Below are 23,477 nucleotides of genomic sequence, written 5' to 3'. Positions count from 1 at the left end.
TCCTGTTTCCGTCGGGCAGTCAGAGTGCCGGACCAGCTTCCGGCAGCGTGTGCCGCTTGAGCCCCGCGGCTTCCGGCCGGCTGTGAGTCTTCCCCGGGAAGATGGGGAAAGTGAGGAGCCTGAGGGCCCGGGTGCACCAGGTTGCCGTGAGGCCCACGGGGGAGGCAGCGCCCGCCCCCCAGCCCCCCGCCCGGGAGGTAGCCCCTCTGCAGACCTCGATTGGTGGAATCGCGGGGAAGGTAAGCTAGGAATACTGCTGGCGGTAGGGGTGGGGAGGGGGAGCGGGTGGAGGAAGGGGTCAGCGGGAGAGTCGGGCGCCACACTGTGCGGCCCCAGGGTCCCCTGCCACCCCGAAGCGTCCCCGCGGCCCCACGACTGCCCTCGGCGGGCTTTGCCGCACGGTCTGTGAGCCTTCCCGGTCCACAAAGTGTGGCCTCCGTGGACCTACAGGCTCGGAGCAAGAGGTTGACTTGCTCCGCGTCTGGAGCTCTGCGAGGGAGAACCAGAAACCTTCCACCCCGACTTGGTAGAAATCTGCGCGGAAAAGGTAAATACTCCTTTACGTCGTAGCTGCGCTCCAAGGAAAGGAAAGGGGATTCCCAGCGTTAAGGGAAAAAGAGAAGAGCAAACTGAAGAGATCATGCTGTACCCTGGAGCTGTCCCCTCCTCCCCACCCCCCATCCCCGGCCTCGGCGGTCCCCTCATCCCTCCTGGCCCTGAGCAGCCGCTCATCTTTGCCTATGTTCTGTACATTTCACATGGATGGGGTCGTGTAGGTTTCCGCCTTTGCGTTTGTTTTTTTGGACTTAGCACAGTGTTTTCAGCGCTCACGCAGGTTGTATGATGTTTAACAATGCTTCATTCCCTTTTATGGTGGAATCACCTTCCACTGTGTGGTTAGGCCGTGTTTTGTTTATCCAGGTGCTGACCCTGGAGCTGCCTGGAAGCATTTACTGGTGTTTGTAGTCAAGGGGCCAGCACCTGGACAGTGGACAAATCCTCTTGGTTTGGGGGAACCGTGACTTTGGGTCAGTAATGCTGAAGAGAACAACCATGTTTGTTAAGCATTTGCTATGTGCCAGACACCTTGCATCTTTGTAACAGTCCCAGCTCTCATTTTGCAGGGAAAAAACTGAGAGTTTAAAATGAAATACCAAGGGCATTCAGTTGCTGATGGAGGACCTGATGTGTGATCCCAGGATCTGGCATCAGTGCTCTGGCTTTCATAAAACTTTATTGGGATAGAATTCACGTCATAAAATTCATCCATTTAAAGTGTACAATTCATTGGGCATTTTTTAAAGAGTATTCACAGGTTTGTGCAACCATCACTACCAATTTCTGAACGTTTTTGTCACCGCAAGGAAATCCCATACTTACTATCAGTAATTCTGGCAACCACGAATCTGCTTTCTGTCTCTATATATTTACCTCTTCTGGGCATTTCATATAAATGGAATTAATACGATATGTGGCCTTTTGTGTCAGGGTTTTTTCACTGAGCATGTTTTTGAGGTTTGTTCTTATAGCGTTATTTTCGTAGCACTTATTTCTCTTTTCTCATTCCTTTTATGGCTGAAAAATATTCCATTATCTGAATAAACCAGACCACACTGCATTTTGTTTATCCATTCATAAGTTGGTGGATAGATTGTTTCTAATTTTTGGCTGTCATGCTACTGCTCTCTACTAATTTTCCTGTGGATTCGTGGAATGGAATTGCTAGGATGTACGGAATTCTAAGCTGAGCTTTTTGAGGAATTGCCAGTTTACTTTCCACGATGGCGGCACCATTTTACATTCCCACATTCCCACCAGCAATACGTGAGGGCTCCAATTTCTCCACATCCTCACCAGCAATTGTTGTTGTCTGTCTTTTTGATTATACCCATCCTGCTGGATATCAGGTGGTATTTCACTCTTTCGATTTGCATTTCCCTAAGGGATAATGAATAATGTTGAATCTTTTTTTTCCTGGGCTTGTTAGCTGTTTATCTTTGAAGACATGTCCTTTCAAGTTCTTTGCTCACTTAAAAGTCGTGTTGTTTCTCGTTCTGCTGAGTTGTCAGAGTTATATATTCTGGATACTAAACTTTATCAGATATATATGGTTTGCAAATATTTTTCCCACTTCAGTGGGTTGTCATTTTATTTTCTTGAAACTGCCCTTGGAAGCACAGAGTTTTTAATTTTTGTAATATCAGTTTCTCTTGTTTTCCCTTGTTGCTTGTCCTTTGGGTGTTGTGAAATGTCAGGGTTTGGTTGAAAAGCTCAGGGCAGTCTGAGCAGTTTGGTCATGGCTCTGTCTCTTTGTTGGTATTCTCTGATGAGACATTGTCATCATACTTTCCTAGTTCTTTAGACATGCCCTCTTTCAGTTCTGTGGCAGAGATGAGGTCATTGAGAAGTCCAACATGTGGGCCCCTCAGACACAGCTTCTGTTGCCTAGGTCTTGTTTCCAGTCTCTTTGCATGTGTCATGCCCTGTTGTTCTTGAAAGCTGGCTGTCTTCGGTAGTGCATGTTAGCACTGACTGGGCTGATGTTGTTTGCAGGTCATTTCGGTTGTTCCCTGGCCTGACTCAGCTCCTGTGTAACTGAGTCCATTCTGCACCAGTGTGCACCCTGCTGTCTGCCCATTATGTTTTCTTGTTTTTATCTTGTAGCCTGGCAGCCTGAGTCAGCACAAGCCTCTTACTGTCAGATTGTGCTTCAGCCCCCACGGCCATAGAAGCCTTTGCCCTTTACCACTGGATGCACCTCTGTGGCTGGGAGGCTGCCTTCACAGTTCAGTCTCACCTTCCTCAGGGACTGGAGGCTTTGCAAGTCCAGCTGGTCACTCCTGAGCCAATGCAGCCTTGAGCTCACACTGCCTGCAGCCTGCCATGATGCTGCTTCTTGGAAGCTGCCTCCAGGCCAGGGCAGCTTAGTGCCTGGCCAGTGTCTGCTCAGAGGTTGTGCCTAAGCTGCTGTGTTACTGACGCCCCTTCCAAGGCCCCTGTCCTGAGCTTGGACCTGAATGAGGAGGCCGGGCCTTGGAGGCGGGGTCTGGGTTAACATGGTGTGCCGGGCAGAGTGACCTGGAGGGTTGTGAGACCTCGGTGTGGGGTGAATGTGGTCAGAGACCCAGAGATTGTTGGGGGAGTGTGGAGGTGGTGGAGCAGCCATGAATGACAGGAAGAGTAATATGGTGGGAGGTTTGGGAGGAAACCTGGGTCCCCTTACGGGGGCTCCTGAATGTTGAGGTTGTGATTTGTAATTGTTACTGAGCCTGGGTCTGGTCTCAGGTGGTCCGGAGGCTGGAGCCAGGCCCAGAGGCGGGGGTTGGGGGGTGGGGGATGAGCTGAGGCTGCAAGGAGCATGTGACCTGAGAGGCCTGGGGTGGGAGGGGGGTGGCCTCAGGTTCCTCTCCAACTCCTGCTCTGGAGAAGCCAGGGTCTGGCCCTCTCTGAGGGGTCTCTGAAGCTGCAGAGCGAGCCTTAAGTCTCCCCTCTTGCCTCTTCAGGAGTTGGCTTGCGTGAACGCTAATGTGTTTGCTGGGACCACGATAGAACCCAGTGCCTTGGTGCAGAAGCTGGATGTGGAGACAAGGAGCGTCACCTCTGTCAGGAGAGGTGAGAGCTGAGAGTGAACAGGGTGGACCTTGGGGTGGGGAGCTTTCGGTGCAAGCCAGCTTCCACATGCTCATAGGCACAGGCCAGAGCACAGCTCAGGTCGGCCTGTGCACTTTATACGTATTTTTATTTATTTATTTGGCTGCTCCAGTGTTAGTTGTGGCATGTGGGATCTGGTTCCCTGACCAGGGATCGAACCCATGCCCCCTGCATTGGGGGCATGGAGTCTTAGCCACTGGACAACCAGGGAGGCCCAAGAGGTGTTTTTTTATTAGTGGAAAGTTTTAAAGATGTGCTGAATAGAAATGGTTAAACATTCCATGTGCCTATCCGGCCTTCCGATGGTATAACATATTCTGTGTTCCCGTCTCCTGCCTTCAGATGGTACAAAACATTCCATGTGCCCATCTCCTGCTTTTAGCACACATAGCACTGGGCTGTTTTGAGGCAAACAGCATTTCCGTCAGGAGTCCTTTAGTCTGTATTTCTTGGGGCTCTTAAAGACATAAACGCCTACAAGGCTGTTAGCACACCTGAACACATCGGTTGTAATAACCTTATTGCAGATGAACAAAGTAGAAGGAGCTCCTGTCTTCCTGACTGCCTGAGTCAGAATCAAGGTTGCACTGTGGCCCCCAAACCCGTTTTCCTTCACTTTTGTATCATGGGGAGAGATCTTTCCGACTGCACGCCCCCCATTTCGGGCTTTGTGACACTGTCATCCTGGTGTCCTGTCTGGGCTGGTGCTGGAGCAGGGGGCAGCTCTCCTGCCCTGGGCAGCCACACCTCATCCGCCCTTGGCAGGTGAAGCCTTCATGCCGCCTATGCTAGCTGTGTGTTTACGGCTGAGCGATTGAGAGCGGAAGCGTCTTCAGTCCTGTTGAAGCACTCTGGCCTCCAGGGCAGGGCTTCCGGTGTTCAGCATAATTTTTCTGAATTTCCATGTACAGTCTGAACTGCTGCTGGAGTTGTAAGTTGTAGTTATTTCACAGGTATGCCTATGTCGAATGTTTCCCATGAGATTGTGTTGTTTGCGGCTTGGTTTGGATTTTTTTTAAATTTCACCAGAGAGTTTATCCGAATCTTCTTGCTATTCTTTGTACATTGAGACTGTAGGGAGGGAAGCCTTCTAGTCTCTGTCCTCCTAGATTCCTGGCTAGGACCCTGCAGGTTAGACTAAGAGAAAACAGATTAACAAGAGAAAAACAGGTCACTGCCGTGTGCAGGTCACATCCCGTGGGAGAAGCCTCCGTGACAGGAGCTCAGAGGCGTGGTGAGAACCTGGGCCTCTGGAGTGTCTCAGTGAGGAGCAGCAATGCTGTGGGCAGTGAACACGTGGAGGAAGGTTTGTGTGTGTAGCTCCCTGTGGTCCTGATTCTGGCGTTAAACTTCCCCAGAGGAGGGGGCCCAGGCAGTCCTCGTCTCAGAAGCTCCCAGCTTGGGTCAGATGAGGGGAGTCGCAACCTGCCGGCTCTGTTGGCTCCAGCCCGAAGTAATCCAGACGCCCAGAGCGGTGTGTTTTCAGTGACATCTTCTCGCCCTCAGACCCTGCTGCTGCTTGGGCTGGATCCTGCAGAGCTCTGGCTGCCTCCTGCCTGACTACTTTCCCACGCTCAGGGGTGGGGATCGGGGGGTACCATGGGGACTTGCCATCGGGAGGGCAGGAAGGGTCTGGAGTCGCTGCCACTCAGGCCCATTTGGTGACCCACACGATGTAGCAGTTTTTTGTGTTAACTGGTTCTCCTGTGGTTTGTATACTGGGCAGTTTTGATCGCTTTTCTTAATCCTGACGAATTTTTATGTGTTGTGGAGGGCAGCTGTTTATCATTTTGGGCAAAAACTCTTCCAGGGTTTCTGAATTGCCGAGGGAGCTAGTCCTCCAGGGAGCTGATGTGTGCTGCCATCCCTGCCCTCCTGCGTGCCTCTGACTCTCTCTCTCTCACTGTCCGTTGGCAAGTGCTGGGCACTTGGTGCTCAGCGTGGCACTCGGACATCTCACCTCTGTCCGGGGCTCGGGGGAGGGGCTGCTGAGTGGGAGGCTTGCATTCCTGCGGCAGGTGACAGATGTCCCCTCGCCGTGAGCCATGTCCACAGAGGCACAGCACGCACGGATCCCCACTTACCTGAGAGGGTGGGTCCCGCAGGGAACAGCCCGCAACCCAGCGCCTGCCTCTGACCCCCTGTCGTGGAACCTCCGTGTGGGGCTCAGGGGACCCAGAAGAGAGCAGAGCAGCCGTGCTGCCCCTGGCGTCCCTGACGTGTGCAGGGAGTGGAGGGGACACGGGACTGTGCGTTGTTGGCTGCTGAATCTTGAGCGTTTGTTAACTGCATCCATCAGGTGAGCTGTGGGCCTGCTCGGGACTTGTCCGGGCTCCTTCAGCCTCACGTTGGTGAGGGACTGATGCACGCGCATCGTCTTCTGCGCAGACAAGGCTGCGGTACCCGGGGGTGGGGAGACGGGGCCGAGCTCAGAGCCAGCTCAGTTACCCTGAGCCTTCACACTGAGTCTGAGGGCTCGTTGAAAAGGCTGCACAGACAGCGTGGGCTGCCCAGGGAGCATGGTTGGTCAGAAAGAGTGCGGTGTCACTTCGAAGTGGAGGGGACACTGAAATCTGGGTGGCATGGCCTGAAAACCACAGGGGTGCGTGAGGGGCAGGGAGAGAAAAAAGGCAGGTGTTTTCTTCTATGGGATGGTCAGGGAGGAGGAGGAGCCCCTGAGGAGAATGTCTCTTATGGTCCCAGGGCCTGGCACACAGGGCCAGGAGGCAGAAGACAGGGACTGGCCGGCTCTTGGAAAGCAGTCTCTCCCAGTCAGAAGCCTTTTTTTAAATTAAAAAAAAATAACATAATGTACAGAAAGCTAAAGGAGAATGACAGGAGGAGAGGGCCCAGCGCTCGGAGCTTAGAGCAGCGGGCTGTGTGCCTGTGGCCTTGCGGCTGGCAGAGCCCCGAGAGCCCCAGTGCTGCGAGTGGAGAAGGTGGGCGGGCGGCCTGAGGCTGCGTGCTCAGGAGCCTCCCGCGGGGGGTTGGGGTGATAGCAGGCCTTTATTGCTATGTTGGGGTTCAGATGAGTCTGTAACTGTGGAATATTGGGAATGGTGCCTGGGCCTGGCCTTAGGATGGTGAAGCTGTGGGCCTGACCGGCCACATGTCCCATTGAGTGGGCCTCCTCTCTGCTGGCCGAGGCGCCCGGTTCCCAGTGGCAGGTGTCTGTCACCATGCCTCCCTCTGCAGCAGCAGACTTGCCTCCACATTGGCCCGTGCCCTGGCTCCCTTGGGTGCTGGGCCTGGCAGACCCCCCAGGTTTGAGCTGGGCCAGTGGCCAGGGCAGACACAGGTCGTGGGGAATGTGGTGTCCAGTGACTCAGCTCTGCTCATGACCTGCTGGGCCATGCGGGCAGGGTACCTGTCGGCCTGGATGAGCGTGTCCTTGCCCCGGACCGGGGCGTGGGCAGGGTACCTGTCGGCCTGGACGAGAGCGTCCTCTCCCCGGGCAGGGTCGCGGGCAGGTACCTGTCTATCTGGATGAGTGTGTCCTCGCCCTGGGCCGGGGTGCAGGCCGCTCCACTGCCCGCCTCCCTGGCCCCCGTGGTCAAGTGTGATGCCGCCCTGTGGTCACGTGGTCCCAGAGCCTGGTGGTGCCCCCCTCCCTGGGTGTGCTGTGCCCCCCCCCCCCCGCACATGTGCATGCACCCTCCCCTGCAGCCTGGACGCCGTGGGACTGGTGGGCCCCAGGGTAGGGGGGCTGGTGGGCCTTGCTGGTGGCATCTCCCTCACCTTCCACAGGGAGCTTTTGGGAGCCCTGCCAGCCTAGGACTGCCCCCACTTTTCCTTCTGATTTAGCCAGGGGCTCAGCCTCCTAGGGGAAGCACTAGGCTCAGGTGATGGGCCTCCCCACCTTGCAGACCGCCCCCGCCCACCACCAGCAGGACTCAGCTCTGGGTGGGGACTGGGAACTGGAGGGCCAGTAGAGGTCTGGGGCCCTTCTGGCTCCCGCGTCCTCTCCGCATGGGGTGCCGCCCGCCAGTTCTGTTCTAGTTCTATATTCCCTTGCACTGCGACCATGCAAGTGACAAGTTCTGTGCTCCGCTAAGTGCCTGGGCATCCCCAGTCCTCTGTACCCTGGACTGGGCAGTCCCCACCTCTGGACTCAAGCAGAGGCGTGAGCGGGTGGAGGACAGGCCTGGTCAGGGACGCAAGAGCAGAAGGGCCAGAGAGGAGGTGGCTATGCAGTGTGTCTGCAGGGGCTCTGGGCAGAGGAGGTTGGGGATGTGACGGTGGTGAGTGGACCTGCTGGCCTGGAGGTCGCGGTGGAGGGACCGGGTTTTGGGGGCGCCTGTCTTGTCTCTCCGGGGCTCCAGGCAGAGAGCTCTGCCCCTGACATTCCCTCTCTGTAGGTGAGCTCCCACTGCTGACCGGCCACCAAGGTCTCCTCTGAAACTCCCAGGCTGGTGCTCAGCAGAGGGCAGCAGCGCTGCATCTGGTCCTCAGGCCTGTCCTGCCTGGGGGAGGAGAAGCGGCTTGGGCAGGCTGACCTCAGGCTTTGGAGGATCCGAGCACCTCCCAAAGGGGCTTGTGATGAAGCTCCCTGTCAGACCTTCCTGCCTTTCCTGCAGCTGTGAGGCCAGGGTTGTGACAGAATCCAGTTCTCCTCACTCCTTTCCCCCTGCAACAGGAACAGGAGGCGTCCAGGATGGGAGGAAGCTGCCATCCATTGCAGCCGGCCCTGGGCGGGGTCCTCTTTGGGTGGGAGGGGGCGGTGGTTGGCTCTCCCTTCGGTCCCCCTGGCCTCCAGAGGACGTGGAGGGGAGGCCTGGAGGTCTTCGGTGGGCAGCGGCGTGTGTGGGTCTGTGGGCTGGAGGATACCACACCATCCTGGTCTTGGCTGTGGCGCTGGTCGCCTGCTGTTGGAGGTGCTGTGGCGTCTGTGGCTGCAAGCTCTGCGCGCCTCCCAGTCTTGCTCAGGCACTTGCCTCCTTGCGATGGGGAGGCCCTGAGGGGAGGAGCCCCCCGCCTCCGGGGGCACCTGACCCTGACTGGCAAGGCCTGTGTTCTGGGTGCTCGACCTGCGAGTTGGAGGGCACAGGCCACTGTGCTGGGCCTGCTGGCAGCTGGAGGCAGGGAAGGCCACCGCTGGGCTCATCTTGCTGTCGCCTGGTCAGGCCCGTTCTGCCTGACAGAGGGAAGCTGGGAAGGGCAGTCAGGGTCCAGCCCAGAGGACCCTGCCTGCATGGCATCAAGGGAGGGGCTGGGCCCTCAGGCCAGTGGGAGGAGGAAGAGCACGGATATTTCCCAGGGCCTCTTCCTGGCTCTGGCTGGGCTCTTGGCTGGTGCCAAGGGCAGGAACATTTGGCTGTGGCGTGGTTGTGTGAGGATGCGTCTGGACAGGCCCGGGGTGCCAAGGGGCCTCCAGGGCGGGTCGGAATCACGGTGCAGGAAAGCGGGTGGTCGCTGGCCTGCTGCACACAGCGCAGGACGAGGGTGGTCAGAGGGGAGACGTCGGCAGGAAGTGTCCAGCCTGGCAGCAGGTCCCTGCCCTCCTCCTCCTGGTGGGAGGGCCTCCTTCGGGCAGTGCCTTCGGATCAGCCCTGAGGTGGGGTTCAAGACACTGGGCTCAGGGCTCTCTAAGGAGCAGTGCTTCCCCGGGGAGGGGGCTGGGCTTTATCGGCCGTTCCTTCTGTCCCAGTGTTTTCACCTCAAGTGACACTCACCTGAAGCATCACTAAGATGCTCACGGTTCTGCAGCGCATGTTTCACAGCAGCTGATGTGGAGGTGTGCATTGGTCACCCTGGCTTCCCCAACGCCTGGACCTCACAGGGTTGGCATGCTGGGACCTGTTTCCTGAGTGTGAGTGGGGGGTCCTGGCTGCCGAAGAGGGGTCCTGGGTACTGGGCGGGGGTCCTGGGTGGTACTGGGTGATCTTGACCCACCGCCAACTTGCCCCTTGATCACAGGCTGCAGACTTAGCATTCCATCAGTCTCCACGTGTTGTAGACTCTTTCTCTTTGAGACGATTTCAAAATCTTTACAGGACTGGGGCAGAAAAGGTGGCTTCCTGGACCTTTGGGGACGGGTGTCCGGCATGAGTCTTGTTGTCTGAGGTCCCCACGTGAGGCTGCCCTCTGCCTCCTGCCACTGCCCCTCTTACTCAGCTCCTGTCCCAGACAGGCCGTCCTCACCTCGGCCCCACCGTGCAGCCCCTCTCCTGTCTCCCTGCCCGTGCACCTGCAGTCCGCTGACCGGCCCCGGGTGACTGACGGCCTTCCCTGCTGGTGATGAGGGGCCAGGGCGAGTGGGGAGGAAAGTGGGTCAGCTTGGGGCACGGGCAGAGGTTAGACATGAGGCTGTGGGTGTGGGCTCTGACTTGGAAAAGGGGTGGGAGCCCCGTGGGTGTCCGGGCTTCCCTGAACTGGCTGAGCAGTAGGCCACCCTGACAAGCACGTCTCCTCTCAGCTTCTACTTAGATGCCGGAAGTCTGCGGCCACTGGGTCTTGGAGAGTGCACCCCGCCTGGTGTGCGCGTTGTCTCGGGAGACCAGTGGAGGCCCCGTGCGCGGGGCGGCCTGCGGCCCCTGGCCCTGGGTGTCCCGCAGCCGCGGCCAGGCGCAGGGCGGGTGCCCTGAACAGAGGCGCAGCCTGGGCTCCTGCTCTTGTCCTCTCACGCGTGCTCTCTTGGCAGGTGCTGAGGCCAGGACTGTTCTGCCCAAGAAGGAGAAGCTGAAGCTGAGGCGCGAGCGGTGGCTCCAGAGTAAGCTTCCCCGTCCCGCCCCCGTGGCCCCTTGTCCTGGGCTGGCTCAGAACCCAGCCTCTGGGTGGTCGGGCCCTGGAGGAGACGGCCTGCGCCATGACAGGCAGATGGCCCCGTGGCGGTGGGGTGGCCCTGTCACCCGTGCGAGTGTCTGCACGGCCTTCCCTCACTCGCCACCAGGAGTGTCACCGCCTCTCGTGGGTAGAACGTCGCAGAGGGAGTGCCTGAGGGTCAGGTGATTTATGACACGGAATTTCTCACACCCCTTTCCCGGCCTGCGTGCGGCCCTCCAGGCCCTCCCCTGGGCGTGCGGCCCTCGGGGTCCCTGGCAGAAGCTGCTGCTCTCCCACTGGTGGGGTCAGGGACCTGGCCTTCGCCCTCCTGTTGGGGCGCCTTCGCCTGCCTATCAGGGTGGGTTTCTCAGTAATTTTGGAAAGTGTACTTATTTGTCATGATGCTGAATATTTGCTGGTGTTTTTCTGAAGGTTTTCTTGTGAACATTGTTCTGTAGGTTTTTTTCTTACAGTTATCTTTTTAGTCTGATTTTGCTGACTTTTAAAACTACTTTGAAATATTTTATTATGTTCTCACACAGTTAAAGTATGACCAGCATTATTTTTTTTCTTGAAGGTTTTAAAGAAATTATATGTCTAATAAATTAAAAATTTTTAGAGAAATGTATCAGTTTCTTCCATAATTGTTAATTTTAAGTTTCCCTTCAGTTTCTGGATGTGTCTTAAGGAAATGTCCATTCATGCATTTTCTTTTCCACAGTCTGTAGCATGGGGTTGTGCAAAATATTCTTTGTAAGATGGATTTGAAAAGTTAATAGGCCAGGACCACTGGGCCCCTGAACGTTCTGGGCTGCAGTTCTCTGATGACGTTTAAGTTTTCTTCTGTGATGGTTGGTCTTTTTTTAACTTCTTGAGCTAATCTTGGTCACTCACTCATTTTCCCATAAAGCCATCTAATCAGATTTCAGCCTTTATTGGCAGAGTTGCTGGTTTCTCTTTATTTAACCTCTACATCATTCATTATTTGTATCCCTTCTCTCTCTTCTGATTGATTTTGTCTTATCTGTTCCAAGAATGCCTGTCTTTAGTTGTCATCTACTCTTTCATTTTCTAAACTGTTAGTTTCTGTTGTTTTAATACCCTGTTCTTGGTTTCTCTAGGTTTGTTTTAGTGAGTCATTTATTTTTGAATGAAAGGCTAAATGTTAGCCTCTGACTATAGCTTTAGCTACAGCTCCCGAGTTTCTTCCACTGAGTGCTTTATTATGAAGAGTTGTGTACAGAAAAGTAGGAAGAATTTTACAGTGGACACCCGTGTGCCCACCATCCAGACTTTACCATGGGTGCTTCACTTCTTTATCGCAGCTGTCTGTCTGTCCATCTCATCTGTCTGGCCCAGCCACCAACCCTTGTTTTAGCTGCATGTTCCAAAGTGCATTACAGATTGAGCACACTTTCTCCCTAGTAACTCTGCTAGAGTTCAGTATTTTTTCATGGTTCTTTTTAGTTTTTATTTTGAGGTGACGTTTACATGTGGTGACCTGGACCTTCAGTGTGCTGTGTGGTGACTTGGGGCCAGTGTGTGCGTCTGCACACAGCCAGAGTCCTCTCAGGACGTGGACCAACCCCATCGCCCTTCCCAGGCCCCACCCCCAGAGGCAGCCACTGTCTGATCTTTTTCAGGTCGAGTTCAGGCTTCACTGCTCTGGACGTTGGGTAAGGGCAGCCTGTGTGTGTCTGGGTTCTCCTGCTCAGCTTGGCGTCAGGCTCGTCTGTGCCCGGTGGAGCTATAGTCTGGGCCTGTGTGTTGCTGAGAAGTGTTTCCTTATGTGGACACGCTGTTTGGTATCCACTTTCCTGTGGATGGACACCTGGTGTCTTTTCTCTTTTTAGCTGCTGTGAATAGGATGTGATGAACATTCTTCACAAGTCTTTTTGTGGACATATGTTTTCATTTCTCTTGGGTAAACACTTGGAATGGAATGCTGGGTCATAGGGCAGGTGTATGTTTAGTTTTATAAGCAGCTCCCAGACGTTTCTCTCCCGTGGTTGTGCATTTACGCCCCCAACAGCATGAGGGAGTTGGGGTTGCTCTGCAGCCGTGCCGGCACGCCTGTCCTGCGGTCCTGGCCGTTCTGCTGAGCACGAGGTGCCTGTCATTGTGGTGAATGGGCGTTTCATCTGCTGCTGCCCACTGGGGCGTCCTGACGCCCAGGGCTTGTTTCCCGAGGCTCCTGAGGGCTCTTTATTATCAAGCTCCAATAATATTTATTATCAAGGAATCCTCTGTCCTGGAGGTCAGTCTCCTCAGATGTGTTTTGCAAATAATTTTCTCCCAGACTGTAACTTGCCTATTTTCTCAACAGTTTTGTTTTTTTTTTTTGCTGAACCGAAGTTTAATTTTGAGGACACTGATTTAGTCTTTTTTCTTTGCATGTTTAGTGTGTGTGCACGTGCATGCATATGTGTGTGCACGCGTACATGCACCTTGTTTAAGGAAACTGCCCAGTCCCAAGACAGGAGGATAAATCTACCCTTCTGAAAACTTCATGGTTTTAGTTTTGATATTTAGATTTCTGATCCATTGTGATTTAGCGTTTGTCTGTGATGTGAAGCACTGGTTCAGGGTTTTCTTTCCTTCAGTTTCATCAGTGTTTGTCGTTAAGACTGTCTCCTTGTGCAGTCATGCTGATGTCTGGAAAGCTGACTTTTCTCACGATGGTTCTACTCACTGACCCTCCTCGGTTCCAGGCTGTTGAAGCTGCAGCTGTGAAGCAGGTCCTGGGGTTGGACAAGGGAAGTCCTATGTCTGTCCCTCTGTTTCAAGACCTCTTTGGGTGGTCCAGGTTCTTAGCATTTCCATGTGACTCTGATCACAGGCTTGTCAACTTTTTAAAAGCCACCACCACCACCTGGTGTAGCAGTGACCTATAGATCATGTATGGCTTTGAAGCCATACCTGAGTTCAGGAGAAGTGCCATTTTAACAATGCTGGGTCTTCATCCATGAACACTGTCATTTCTCCTTTAATCTTTTGTTGTTGTTCAGTCACTAAGTTATGTCTGACTGTTTTTGACCCCATGGACTGCAGCATGCCATGCTCCTCTGCCCTTCACTGTCTCCCAAAGTTTGCTCTGACTGATGTCCATCAAGTTGGTGATGCCATTCAGACATCTCATCCTCTGTCATTCCCATCTTCGCTTGCCTTCAGTCTTTTCCAGCATCAGGGTCTTTTTCAGTGAGTCAGCTCTTCGCATCAGGTTTCCAAAGTACTGGAGCTTCAGCTTCAGCGTCAGTCCTTCCAGTGAATATTCAGGACTGATCTCCTTTAGGATGGACTGGTTGGATCTTGCTGTCCAAGGGACTCTCAAGAGTCTTCTCCAACACCACAGTTCAAAAGAATCAATTCTTCGACATTTAGCTTTCTTTGTCAACCAACTCTCCCATCCGTACACGGCTACTGGAAAAACCATAGCTTTGACTAGATGGACCTTTGTTGGCAAAGTAATGTCTTTGCTTTTTAACATGCAGTCTAGGTTTGTCATAGCTTTCCTTCCAAGGAGTAAATGTCTTTTAATTTCATGGCTGCAGTCACCATCCACAGTGATTTTGGAGCCCAAAGTAAAATCTGCCACTGTTTTCTTTTTTCCCCCATCTGTTTGTCATGAAGTGATGGGACCGGATGCAATGATCTTAGTTTTTTGTATGTTCAGTTTTAAGCCAGCTTTTTCACCCTCCTCTTTCACCTTCATCAAGGCCTCTTGAGCCTTTTTAGCTCCTCTTCACTTCTGCCCTTAGGTTAGTGTCATATGCAAATCTGAGTTGTTGATATTTCTTCTGGAAATCTTGACTCCAGCTTATGATTCTTCCAGCATTTCGTGTGGTGTACTCTGCATTTAAGTTAAATAAGCAAGGTGACAATATACATCATTGTCATACTCCTTTCCCAATTTTGAACCAGTCAGTTGTTCCATGTCTGCTTGTACTGTTGATTCTTGAGCCATATACAGGTTTCCCAGGAGACAGGTGAGGTGGTCTGATATTCCAGTCTCGTAAGAATTTTCCATAGTTTGCTGTGATCCACACAGTCAAAGGCTTTAGCTTAGTCAGTGAAGCAGAAGTAGATTTTTTATGAAACTCCCTTGGTTTCTCCATAATCCAATGAATGTTGGCAATTTGATCTCTGGTTCCTCTGCTTCTTTGAAACCTAGTTTGTACATCTCCTTTCATTTAAATTTTTCTCAATTTCTGTCATCCCCGTTGTGTGATTTTCAGAGTAGAAGTCTTAGATTTTTTTTTTTGATAAGCTTATTGCCAGCTCTTTATTAGCTTATTGCTAATAGTTTTTGAAGCTATTATAAATGGAATTCACGAAAGTTTCATTTTCCAGTTTTTACTATGTATTATTATATTATCATTTATTATTTATTATTAACTCTGTACCCTCTGATCTTGTTAAAATTGTGTGTTCTGGTAATTATCCTATAGATTTGGTAGAATGTTTTTCATAAACGATCATGCTACAATACTTAAGATAGAGACAGTTTTACCTCGCTTTCCAGTCTCTGTTTTATGTCTTCTCTTTCTACTGCAGCGGCTGGAGTGGGTGAGGATTGTTTCTAGTCTCTGGGGGCCAGGGGCCCGTGGTCACTGTCCTGTGAGCCTGCTTTGCTCAGGGTCAGCAACCACAGACCACATTGGGGCATAAAGCCGGTGGTGCTCGCTCGAGCTCTGTTTGTTATGGGTGAGCAGATGCGGGCAGGGAAGCAGGGGGCACCAGGGTGGACGGGCCCTCCGGGGAGCTGTGCCTGACCTCTGGGCACCGCGTGGACTGCAGGCCCCGTTGGCACGGCGGCAGGCTGGAGGCAGCGGGGAGGAGCTGCATGCTCACGTCGCCCTCCCCGGACTTGGAGTCTCCCTCACCTGGGCTCGGCAGGGTCAGCGTGGGTCTGCACCGTTCCTTCTGTGGCCTGCCTTACCAGAGACTGTCTCATGTATGTGAGATGCGGTTTCTGGTAGATGGTCTCTGATTGGGGAAGTTCTTCCTGTTCTTGGTTTCACTGTGATCTTTATCCTGAGCGGACAGTGAATTCTGTCAGCTTCTGTGGGCACTTGTGGTAACCCTGGCCTTTCCCTTTGAAGCAGCCACTGCAGTGGCCCGCCGGCACGTGTGCTTGTGTTGTGCCGTCCTTGCGCACCTCAGATGTGTCCTGGGTGGACCCCAATGTTACTAACCTAAAATGCTGATTTGCCGGCTCCTCTGTAGGCAGACAGGTGTCCGGTGTCCTGTGTCCTGCTAGGAGCCAGGCCTGTCCTGCTGTCTTTGGTCCCCTCCAGCTTTGGTGCTGGGCCTGCCAGCCAGGAAGGGAGCTACCTACCTGTCCCTTCCCCTGCCTGACCCCCCGACCCCCCACTCCGCCTGGGTGCTGGGCTCCCAGGAAAGAGGCCCCAGTTTGATGAGCTGAGTAAATTGCCCTGGCAGCATGGAGAGCCCTGGATCGTTGCCTTTAAATCCTGGTGTCCCAACACCGAGGGGTGGCCTGGGTCAGGGCCCAAGGACCCGGAGGAGGGTGGTCTTTGTCCCAGAGCCCAGCTCTATGGAGTGAGGTGCAGGCCCCTGGACTCTGGCAGCCTCCTTGTGGCTGGGGCAGGTGTGTCCTGCTGGGCTTGTCTGGCTCGCCCTTGCTGGGCTTCTCTGGGCCTTTGGGGGTGACTGTGAGCTGGGAGGAGCTGCTCCTGCCAGGCTTCCCAAGTAGTCAGTTTCTGGAAATTATTCTCTTCTGGAGATGCCTGTGAGCATCAGCATGCACCCCTCACATTTCACACACACCTCCTGCACTCGGGGTGGGCTGTCCTGAGTGTGTCCAGCTCCCATTCTCCTGGCCTGCCCTGTGTCTGGTGTCATCACCGCTCCCCCGGGCACCATGCCCACCTCCATCACCTCTCGCACCTGCCCTGATGGGCAGCTGGGTGGCCACAGACCCACATCCCCTTGGAAGGGAGAGGTCCCCTGTTGGGCCCACCTGGGCTGCTGGCTGTCGCCTCTCTGCTGGCTTCTCCTGGCCCCTCGGCTGCACTGAGTCCACCGACTGCTCATCAGGAAGGTGCTTCCACTTTTTTTAGAGGAGATTCAGAGTCTGCAGCTGGTTATTTATAGCCCAGTAAAACTCGCACAGTAGGGAGGCGGGGAGCGTCTCTGCTCTGGTCCAGCCGTCCCAGATCCATCACAGCCTCATTTCCCAGCTTTTTAGAAGCAGAGCTTTTTTTTTTTTTTTTTTAAGGAATCTAATACAGAACAATTAACAAATCACTTATCACAGATTCAGGCAGTCTCCTGGAGCAAGGTCTGCACACAGACTAGTGAGCTGGCAGGTCCACACACCACACTGTGGAGACAGCGCACTTGAGAGCGTGTTTTATTAACAGTTTCAGAATACACACCACTTTTAAAATGGAATTCAGATCTCGAGGCCCTTCTCTGTGTGGTGGCCACAGCCTTGCCGGCCAGCGGTGGCCTTACCCCAGCGGCTCACCCATGGCCCTGCCCTCCACCTGGCAGCCCGGACCTGGGCCCTGTCACCCTGTCTCTCTGGCCAGTGCCCCTGCCCCTCCTGACAGCCCCCACATCGTGCAGGAGCCCCCTTGAACCCCCCCTCCTGCTTTCCACCTGGCCAGTGTTGGGGACCCTTCACTCTGTCACTGCCTCCCATGGGGACCACTTCTCTTTTCTGGGTGCATCCCCAAGAAGCCGACTGGGGGGCAGAGGGGAGGGGACCAGCTGCTCTGACTCTGCAGGCCCCTCTGTCTGCCCACCCCTCCGCTCACCCCCTCCTCCAGGCCTCAGGGCCCTGGGCTCCTCAAGGGCAGCTCATCTGCCTGCAGCCCGTCTCCCCAGGCTTGTGATTCCACGGCTGTCTCCAGGATTAAGGGGAGCAAATCCCTTGGGCTGCACCCCTCTACCCCCTCCCACCCTGGGTTCCCGGCCAAGCTCTGGCTCTGCAGGCTGGGAGCTGGGACCCCCTGCTGCTGAAGTCCATGGCCAAGCACTTCTGGGCCCTCTCTCACTGACCCTGTGTCCACCTTCCTCAGAGATTGAAGCCATAAAGCTGGCGGAGCAGAAACGCAAGGCAGAGCGGAGGCGGAGGGCTACGGTGGTGGTGGGAGACCTGCAGCCCCTGAGGGACGCCCTCCCTGAGCTGCTGGAGCTGGAGGCCGGCAGCCGGCGGCCCCCCACCCGACGGTGAGTGTTGTGTCCGCAGGAGAGGCTGAGCAGCAGGGTGGCCGGGCCGGGCACCGACCCTGCAGGGGCCTGTCTTGACTTGGGACATGCTTGTCTCAGGCCCAGCCATGAGGCAGGGGCCCTGGGCCTTCTCAGGAGTGGGTGCCTGCTGGCACGTGGACGGCACTGTTGGTCTCCCGCAGCCACGCCCCTGCCCCAGGCTGGGCCGTGCTCCTGGGGTTCGTCCTGCTCCCCTGGGGCCCAGTGCTGCGGAAGAGTGTCCTGCTCTGCACCAGCCAGGTGTGAGCATGCCTGGCTTCAGGACGGGTGGGGAGATGGAGTCCTTCCTGTCCTGTCGTGGGTCCTGGACCTTCACCATTTCCTGCATTGTCTTTGATTTTGTCTTTTTGAAATAATTCTTTTTCCTGCCGAATACCCCTCTGAGGAGGGAGGATTGGGGTGGCGGGCGACAGGCTCAGGGCCCCTTGGCGGCAGAGTTAGGTGGTCAGTTCTAGCCAGTCCAGGATGGGTGTGCCCAGAGTGTGGGGTCCAGACGAGGAGTGGCCATCGGAGCTGAGGTTTGGCGATGGAGCTGGAGCCTGAGATGCACATTCCATTCCTGGTTCTTGAACAAAAATGTGACCCGGTCAAGCGTCCTCACACTGCTTGCAGTTTTCTCATCCAAAAAATGTGCTTGCTCCCGGAGGGGCGAGAGCCACACAAACACCGCCTGCAGCCTGAGGAGGACCTGGAGGCTGCCGGGGGTGGAGGTGGGGGGGTGCTCTCCCGGCCACTGTCACCCCCGCCCCCAGCTGCCTCTTGGCACCAGGAGCTGTCTGCCGAGGTAAATGTTATTCTAGAGCAGAGTTTGATGATAGAGAAGTTGGTGGTGATGCCGAGAGTCACACGGCTCTCCTCACGTCTGACATCAGCCCGTGCATTTGTCACAGTCAGGAACCAGCTTCATTCATAAATAAGTCAGCTAAAAGCTCAGTCTGTTCAGACTCCTCAGTTTCCCCTGGTGACCTGCTGCCCCAGGGCTCCGGCCAGGCCCCCACGTGACATGCAGCCATCATGTCCCCTCAGCGCCTCTGGGCTGGGACAGTCTCTCAGACCTTGTCTTTAACGACCGTGGCGGTTTGGAGGAGGAGCCAGGCGTTGTTCAGGACGCCCCTCAGTGAAGACTGCAGAGCGGAGGGCCCTCAGCACGTCCCCGTCCAGGGTGAGTGCCATCATGTGACCTACATGGTGGACGCTGACCGTGGTCCCCGGTGCAGGTGTGTCCATCAGATCTCTCCACTGTGCTGCCCCCACCTCCCCCCGTCCTCTTGAAGGAGGTCGCTGAGCCCACCCACCACCCGAGGAGGGGGTGCTCCCCTGCCCTGAGGACGGGGCCGCTGCAGAGCCACGTGGAGCCTCCTGGTTTCCATCTCTGTCACTTGTTCATGTCAGGATGGCCCCGTGGGTATTTATTTATTTTATGCTTCGGGCCGTGATCCAGTACAACTCTGTTCTGTTGCTGAACTGGCTCTGGTGCTGGCCCTCGGGAGCTCCTCAGCTGGCTCCGCTGTTCCCCCCGACACTCCCATCTGCGGGGGCTGTTGTGTTTTGTTTCTGAGTACTTCCCTTCCTCGGGCACAAGATGCTCCAGGCTTATGCAGGCATTTCCTGCTCCTGTCTGAGAGTCAGTGTTCCTCCAGGGAGTCCAGTCCCTTCCGCAGGAAATGGTGTAAGAGACCATGACCTGGGTGCTGATGTCTGACCACGACTGGGGAGTCCTGGCCCCTCTCAGCAGGCTGGGGTCCCCAGGACCACTCTTAGGCTTTGCGATTCCCACAGGAGACCGTTACACTCACAGCCACAGTTTATTATGGCTGAAGGATGGAGGTTAGAGTGAGCCGAGGGAGGAGGCATGTGGGGAGGGCCCAGGAGAGTCGCCGCCACCGCAGTCTTGCCCAGGACGGCAGGGACCCCGCCGCACTCGGCCCTGGGGGATGGGCCACCAGGCAGCAGGCTTTGGTCCCTGCACTCCAGTCTGCCCTCCTCCCGCTGGCAGGGTGGGGGTCTGCCCCGGGGGTCTGCTGAGCCAGCTGTTTGGCCTCTTCCTGCTTCCTGGGGGCAGGGCTTCCGGAGCCTGGTACAGGAATGGTGCAGCTGGCAGTGACTTCGGGTATGCCCACCCTCCCCCCGGCATCAGAGTTGGGCAGGATGTGTTGTGGGGCAGCTTTGCACCTGGGAACCCAGACTCCAAGTACCTTGCCTGGGCCCGGTCACCTGCTGGGATACCCCAGCGGAGGCCCTGGGCTGCCCCAGGTTCGTCCCAAATCTGGGTGGTGTGGGGAGAGCCCGAGGTTCTGAGCAGGCCCAGTGGGCTGTTGGGTGTTCCCCCGACAGGTGGCGCTGCCCAGCACTGGCTTGGCCCCCAGGCCCCTGGAGAGCCTGAGGGGCCCAAGACCAGAGCAGGTGGTGCTCTGCCAGTGGGCTGCGCTCACCAGGGAAAAGGGTCGAGTCTGGAGAAAGTGGTTCCCGCACGGTCCAAAGGTTGTAGAGGATGAGAGCGGGGGGCCTGACAAGGGGGCACCTGACCCTGGGAGCCGGTGCCTGTCACCAGCTGGGCTTTCTGGACCCTGGGGCCTCAGGGGATCACCCACCGGTGCTGTGGATTGAGATGAGAGTCCCGTTTGGTTTTGGGCCCCAGTCCCCTTGGGGTGGGTGCTACAAAGGCTTGTTCACATCAGAGGGGGAGGGACGGGGTAGCATAAGAGCCCTGAAGCTGGGAGCCACCTGGGCTCACTCGCATCCCCAGGGACTGGGTACCAGCCGAAGGGAGCCTGTCAGGACAGCACTGGCCTGTCTTGCAGTCGGGAAAACAGACTTTTGCTGGAGCAACTTCCCCAGGGGTCACCCAGGGCATTTGGCACCCAGAGCCGCAGCCCCCAGTGCTGGCAGGGCCAGGGTCTTCCTCCAGCTCCGTGGTTCTTGGGAGTGGGCAGCTGCATCAATTTTGGCAGGAAGGTCTCTATCCACTCTGTCCATTCTCAGTGCGCTCGGTCTTGCAGCCAGAACTAGATCCGGGTGCTGGGTGAGCCGGGGGCAGGGAGGGGCAGGACCTGGGCTGGTGTCTGGTGTGAATGTCCCCACCCTAGGCCGCTGGGGTGAGCACGGGGTAGGTCAGTTCCCTGTGCCCCCGCGGCCTCTGGGAATCCACCCTGCCTGCCTTTGTCCACAGTGGAAAACCCCATCAGGGAGGGCCGTGCCATTCCCGTGAGCGGCCTTCTAGGCCCTGGACTTGTCCTGAGGCTCGGGTGAGGGTCCTGCCTCTCCTTGTCACGCTAGGCTGTCCCTGGGCCCTGAGGGGACTCCCAGGGGTGTGCTTGCACCTTGGGGCCCTTGACTGTCAGAGCAGGAAGAGGCTGTGGGAGGCCTTCTTACCTGAACTGGACGGGGATGAAGATTCAGGGCGTGAGGTCCCCAGGCCTCCAGACCTCCCAGCACGGAGGCGCCACCTCCTGGGTGGGGGGTGCGGCTGGGGGAAGGGAGACCCAGGCCCACTGGATTGGCAAGGGTGGGGCCTCCAGGGAGCTCAGTGGTGGACAGGGAACCTGCTCCTGGGTGGACACAGAGAGGGGTCAGTGGTGAAAGGAACAGGGCCACAGTATCTTGGGGCTGACACTGGGCCGGAAGGGGGCTGTCCTAGGGGTCTGGAGCAGGAGGGAGTCGGGATGGAGTACCCCCAGAGCAGCTGAGACCAGGGAAAAGAGGGAACATGAATAAGAAATGAGGGCTCCTGGTCTGGAGGCCAGAGTTAGGTGTTGTCTCAGGACTCACAGGTTTTCTGGGTTACTGCTCTGCCAGGTCCCTTCTGCCATGGGGCACCTGTAGCCTTCCAGGCCAGCGGAGAGCCCTATGTGGACTGTGGCCTCCAGTTGAGACTCGAATGTGGGCCATGCTGACCCCTTTCTCTGTGTCCCCAGCAGGGTAGCCAGCAGGCCCCGGCCCGCCGAGCTGAGCCGGATGAGCGCCGTGCAGAGGCTCCAGCTCCTGTGAGTACCGCACCCCTCCTCACCGCACCCTCCCACCACACACACACACAGGATGCCCGGTGTCTTACCTGCCTCCACATGATCCATCCAGGGCTTCCCCCACCCGAGCCTTGGTGTGCTGGGGCTCAGCCTGGGGGGGCGTGGACGACCTGTCTCCAGGGACCAGGAAGCCCCTTCCCCTGGAGTGCTGAGGGCAGCTGCTGGGTCTTGGGGGACTGCCCTTGGGACCCAGGTCCCAGGCATCTTGGGAGTGTGGACACCTGGCCAGTCAGTCAGCCATCCATTGGGATCTAAAGTCTCTCCGTTAGCAGCACAGAAAGCTGGGGCATGGTGTGGTTTGGCCTTGTCTTTGGTCATGCACCTGTGGAGGGTATAAGCTGGGCTCTCCACCCTGCCTCGCCAGCCCAAGGCCAGGGCCGTCCCCACCACAGTGCCGTGACGGGCCTGCCGCCCTAAGGTTCCAGACCAAGTCACCTCAGACTCAGTGGCAGAGATGTTGTCCCCAGAGGCACCTGCCCGGGTCACCCATGGCTGTGCTGGGCTGCACGGCCGAGGTGTGAGCTGGCCCTGGCACCTTGGGGAGGTGACGTGGCCATCTGAACTTAGGGATGGGCACAGAGAGGCAGCCCCCCCGTGGACTTGAGGGCCCAGGGCCTTCTGCGGAAAGGGTGGGCCCACTGCAGACCCCCATCACCACGGGGCCTGGAGCCCCTGCTCCTGCAGGACCAAGCTGGCGAGGTGCTGCCATGTGAGGTTTTGTGTGTGCAGGGCGCCTGCTGCCGCCTTAGACAGCAGCTCCTTGTCATAGTCGTGGTGGTGGAGGGGCCTGTGTGACCACAAACAGGCCCCAGGGCAGCCCCTCCCTTCCTACCTGAAGTGCCCCCTGCCCAAGGCCTCAGACCCCTGTTGGTCCCACACCCAGACCCACCAGGCAGAGTCTCAGCCCCACAGCCTGCCTCACACCCCACCCCGTCTAGCTCTGGACCAGCACTGTGCTGGTCCCTCCCTGCGGGGTGGCTGTGCCGAGGTTGGCCCTGCGGTCGCTGGCTGCTCCGCACCCACCCTGCCCACTGACCTCCACTCTCCTTTCTTGCAGCGAGGAGGAACGGACGCGGTTTCAGGAGCTGCTGGCCAGTCCGGCCTATAGAGCCAGCCCTCTGCTGGCCATCGGGCGGCAGTTGGCCGAACAGATGCAGCTGGAGGGCGGTGGGCAGCCCTGAGCCCGCGGGGCGTGTGAGAGCTGAGGACACCCACGAGGAGGTGCCCAGGGCTGACTTGGCCCTTGTCCCCGGGGATGCCAGCTGCTTCCTCCGCGACACGGCTACTGTGCTTGTCACAGACGGGAGACAGGCAGTTGACACGGGAGTATTATGACGACACATTTATTTTTGCAATAAAAACAGTGCTGGAAAAGCCAAGGTGTCCATGGAACTCTGCCCGCCCCACAGGAGGTGGTGTGGCTACGCGGCCGGCCTCTTCCTTGCTTTTCTCTGTGTTCTGGGTCCGTGGGCAGTGACTCGCACACGTGTATCATGTTAGACCAGCCTACTGGCTTGTCCTCCAGGGGCTCCAGGCTGACTGTGGCTGGATGCGGCTCGGCCACCTTCTCGCAGTACCCTCTATCAGGGCCTCTGACCTCTGCCCGACACCAGGACCTTCTCCTTGAGCTCACCTGTGGGGGACGGGGAGGTGTGGGGCGAGCCCGACCCTGCCGTCCTCTGCGGCGGGCCATCCACTGCGGCAGACTTGCCGGGAAAGTGGCTGAGAAGCCGCAAACATCTGGGGATGTCCCCCCTCCCCTGAGCCGAGTGCCCTGCCGCCCAGACAGTTGGGGGTGGGGTG

At 56.6% G+C, this 23,477-nt stretch overlaps 1 protein-coding gene across 2 annotated transcripts; it reads left to right on the top strand.

Annotated features, from left to right (window-relative positions):
- On the top strand, nucleotides 1–23,048 carry SLX9 (SLX9 ribosome biogenesis factor). 2 transcript variants are annotated; one of them, XM_043874394.1, is made up of 6 exons: nucleotides 1–239; nucleotides 3,504–3,612; nucleotides 10,292–10,360; nucleotides 17,463–17,613; nucleotides 21,570–21,635; nucleotides 22,732–23,048. In XM_043874394.1, the coding sequence occupies exons 1-6, from the start codon at nucleotides 102–104 to the stop codon at nucleotides 22,853–22,855; spliced, it is 657 nt and encodes a 218-aa protein (XP_043730329.1). In that variant the 5' UTR covers nucleotides 1–101; the 3' UTR covers nucleotides 22,856–23,048. The 2 variants fall into 2 exon arrangements, with proteins under 2 accessions (XP_043730329.1, XP_043730328.1); XM_043874393.1 differs by having other exon boundaries at nucleotides 21,567–21,635.
- Nucleotides 23,049–23,477: the final 429 nt, after the last annotated feature.

This window comes from Cervus elaphus, chromosome 19, assembly GCF_910594005.1.
Source record: "Cervus elaphus chromosome 19, mCerEla1.1, whole genome shotgun sequence".
NCBI lineage: Eukaryota > Metazoa > Chordata > Mammalia > Artiodactyla > Cervidae > Cervus > Cervus elaphus.
The sequence above is the reverse complement of the archived record's forward strand: the minus strand, read 5'-3'. Positions and strand labels throughout refer to the sequence as shown.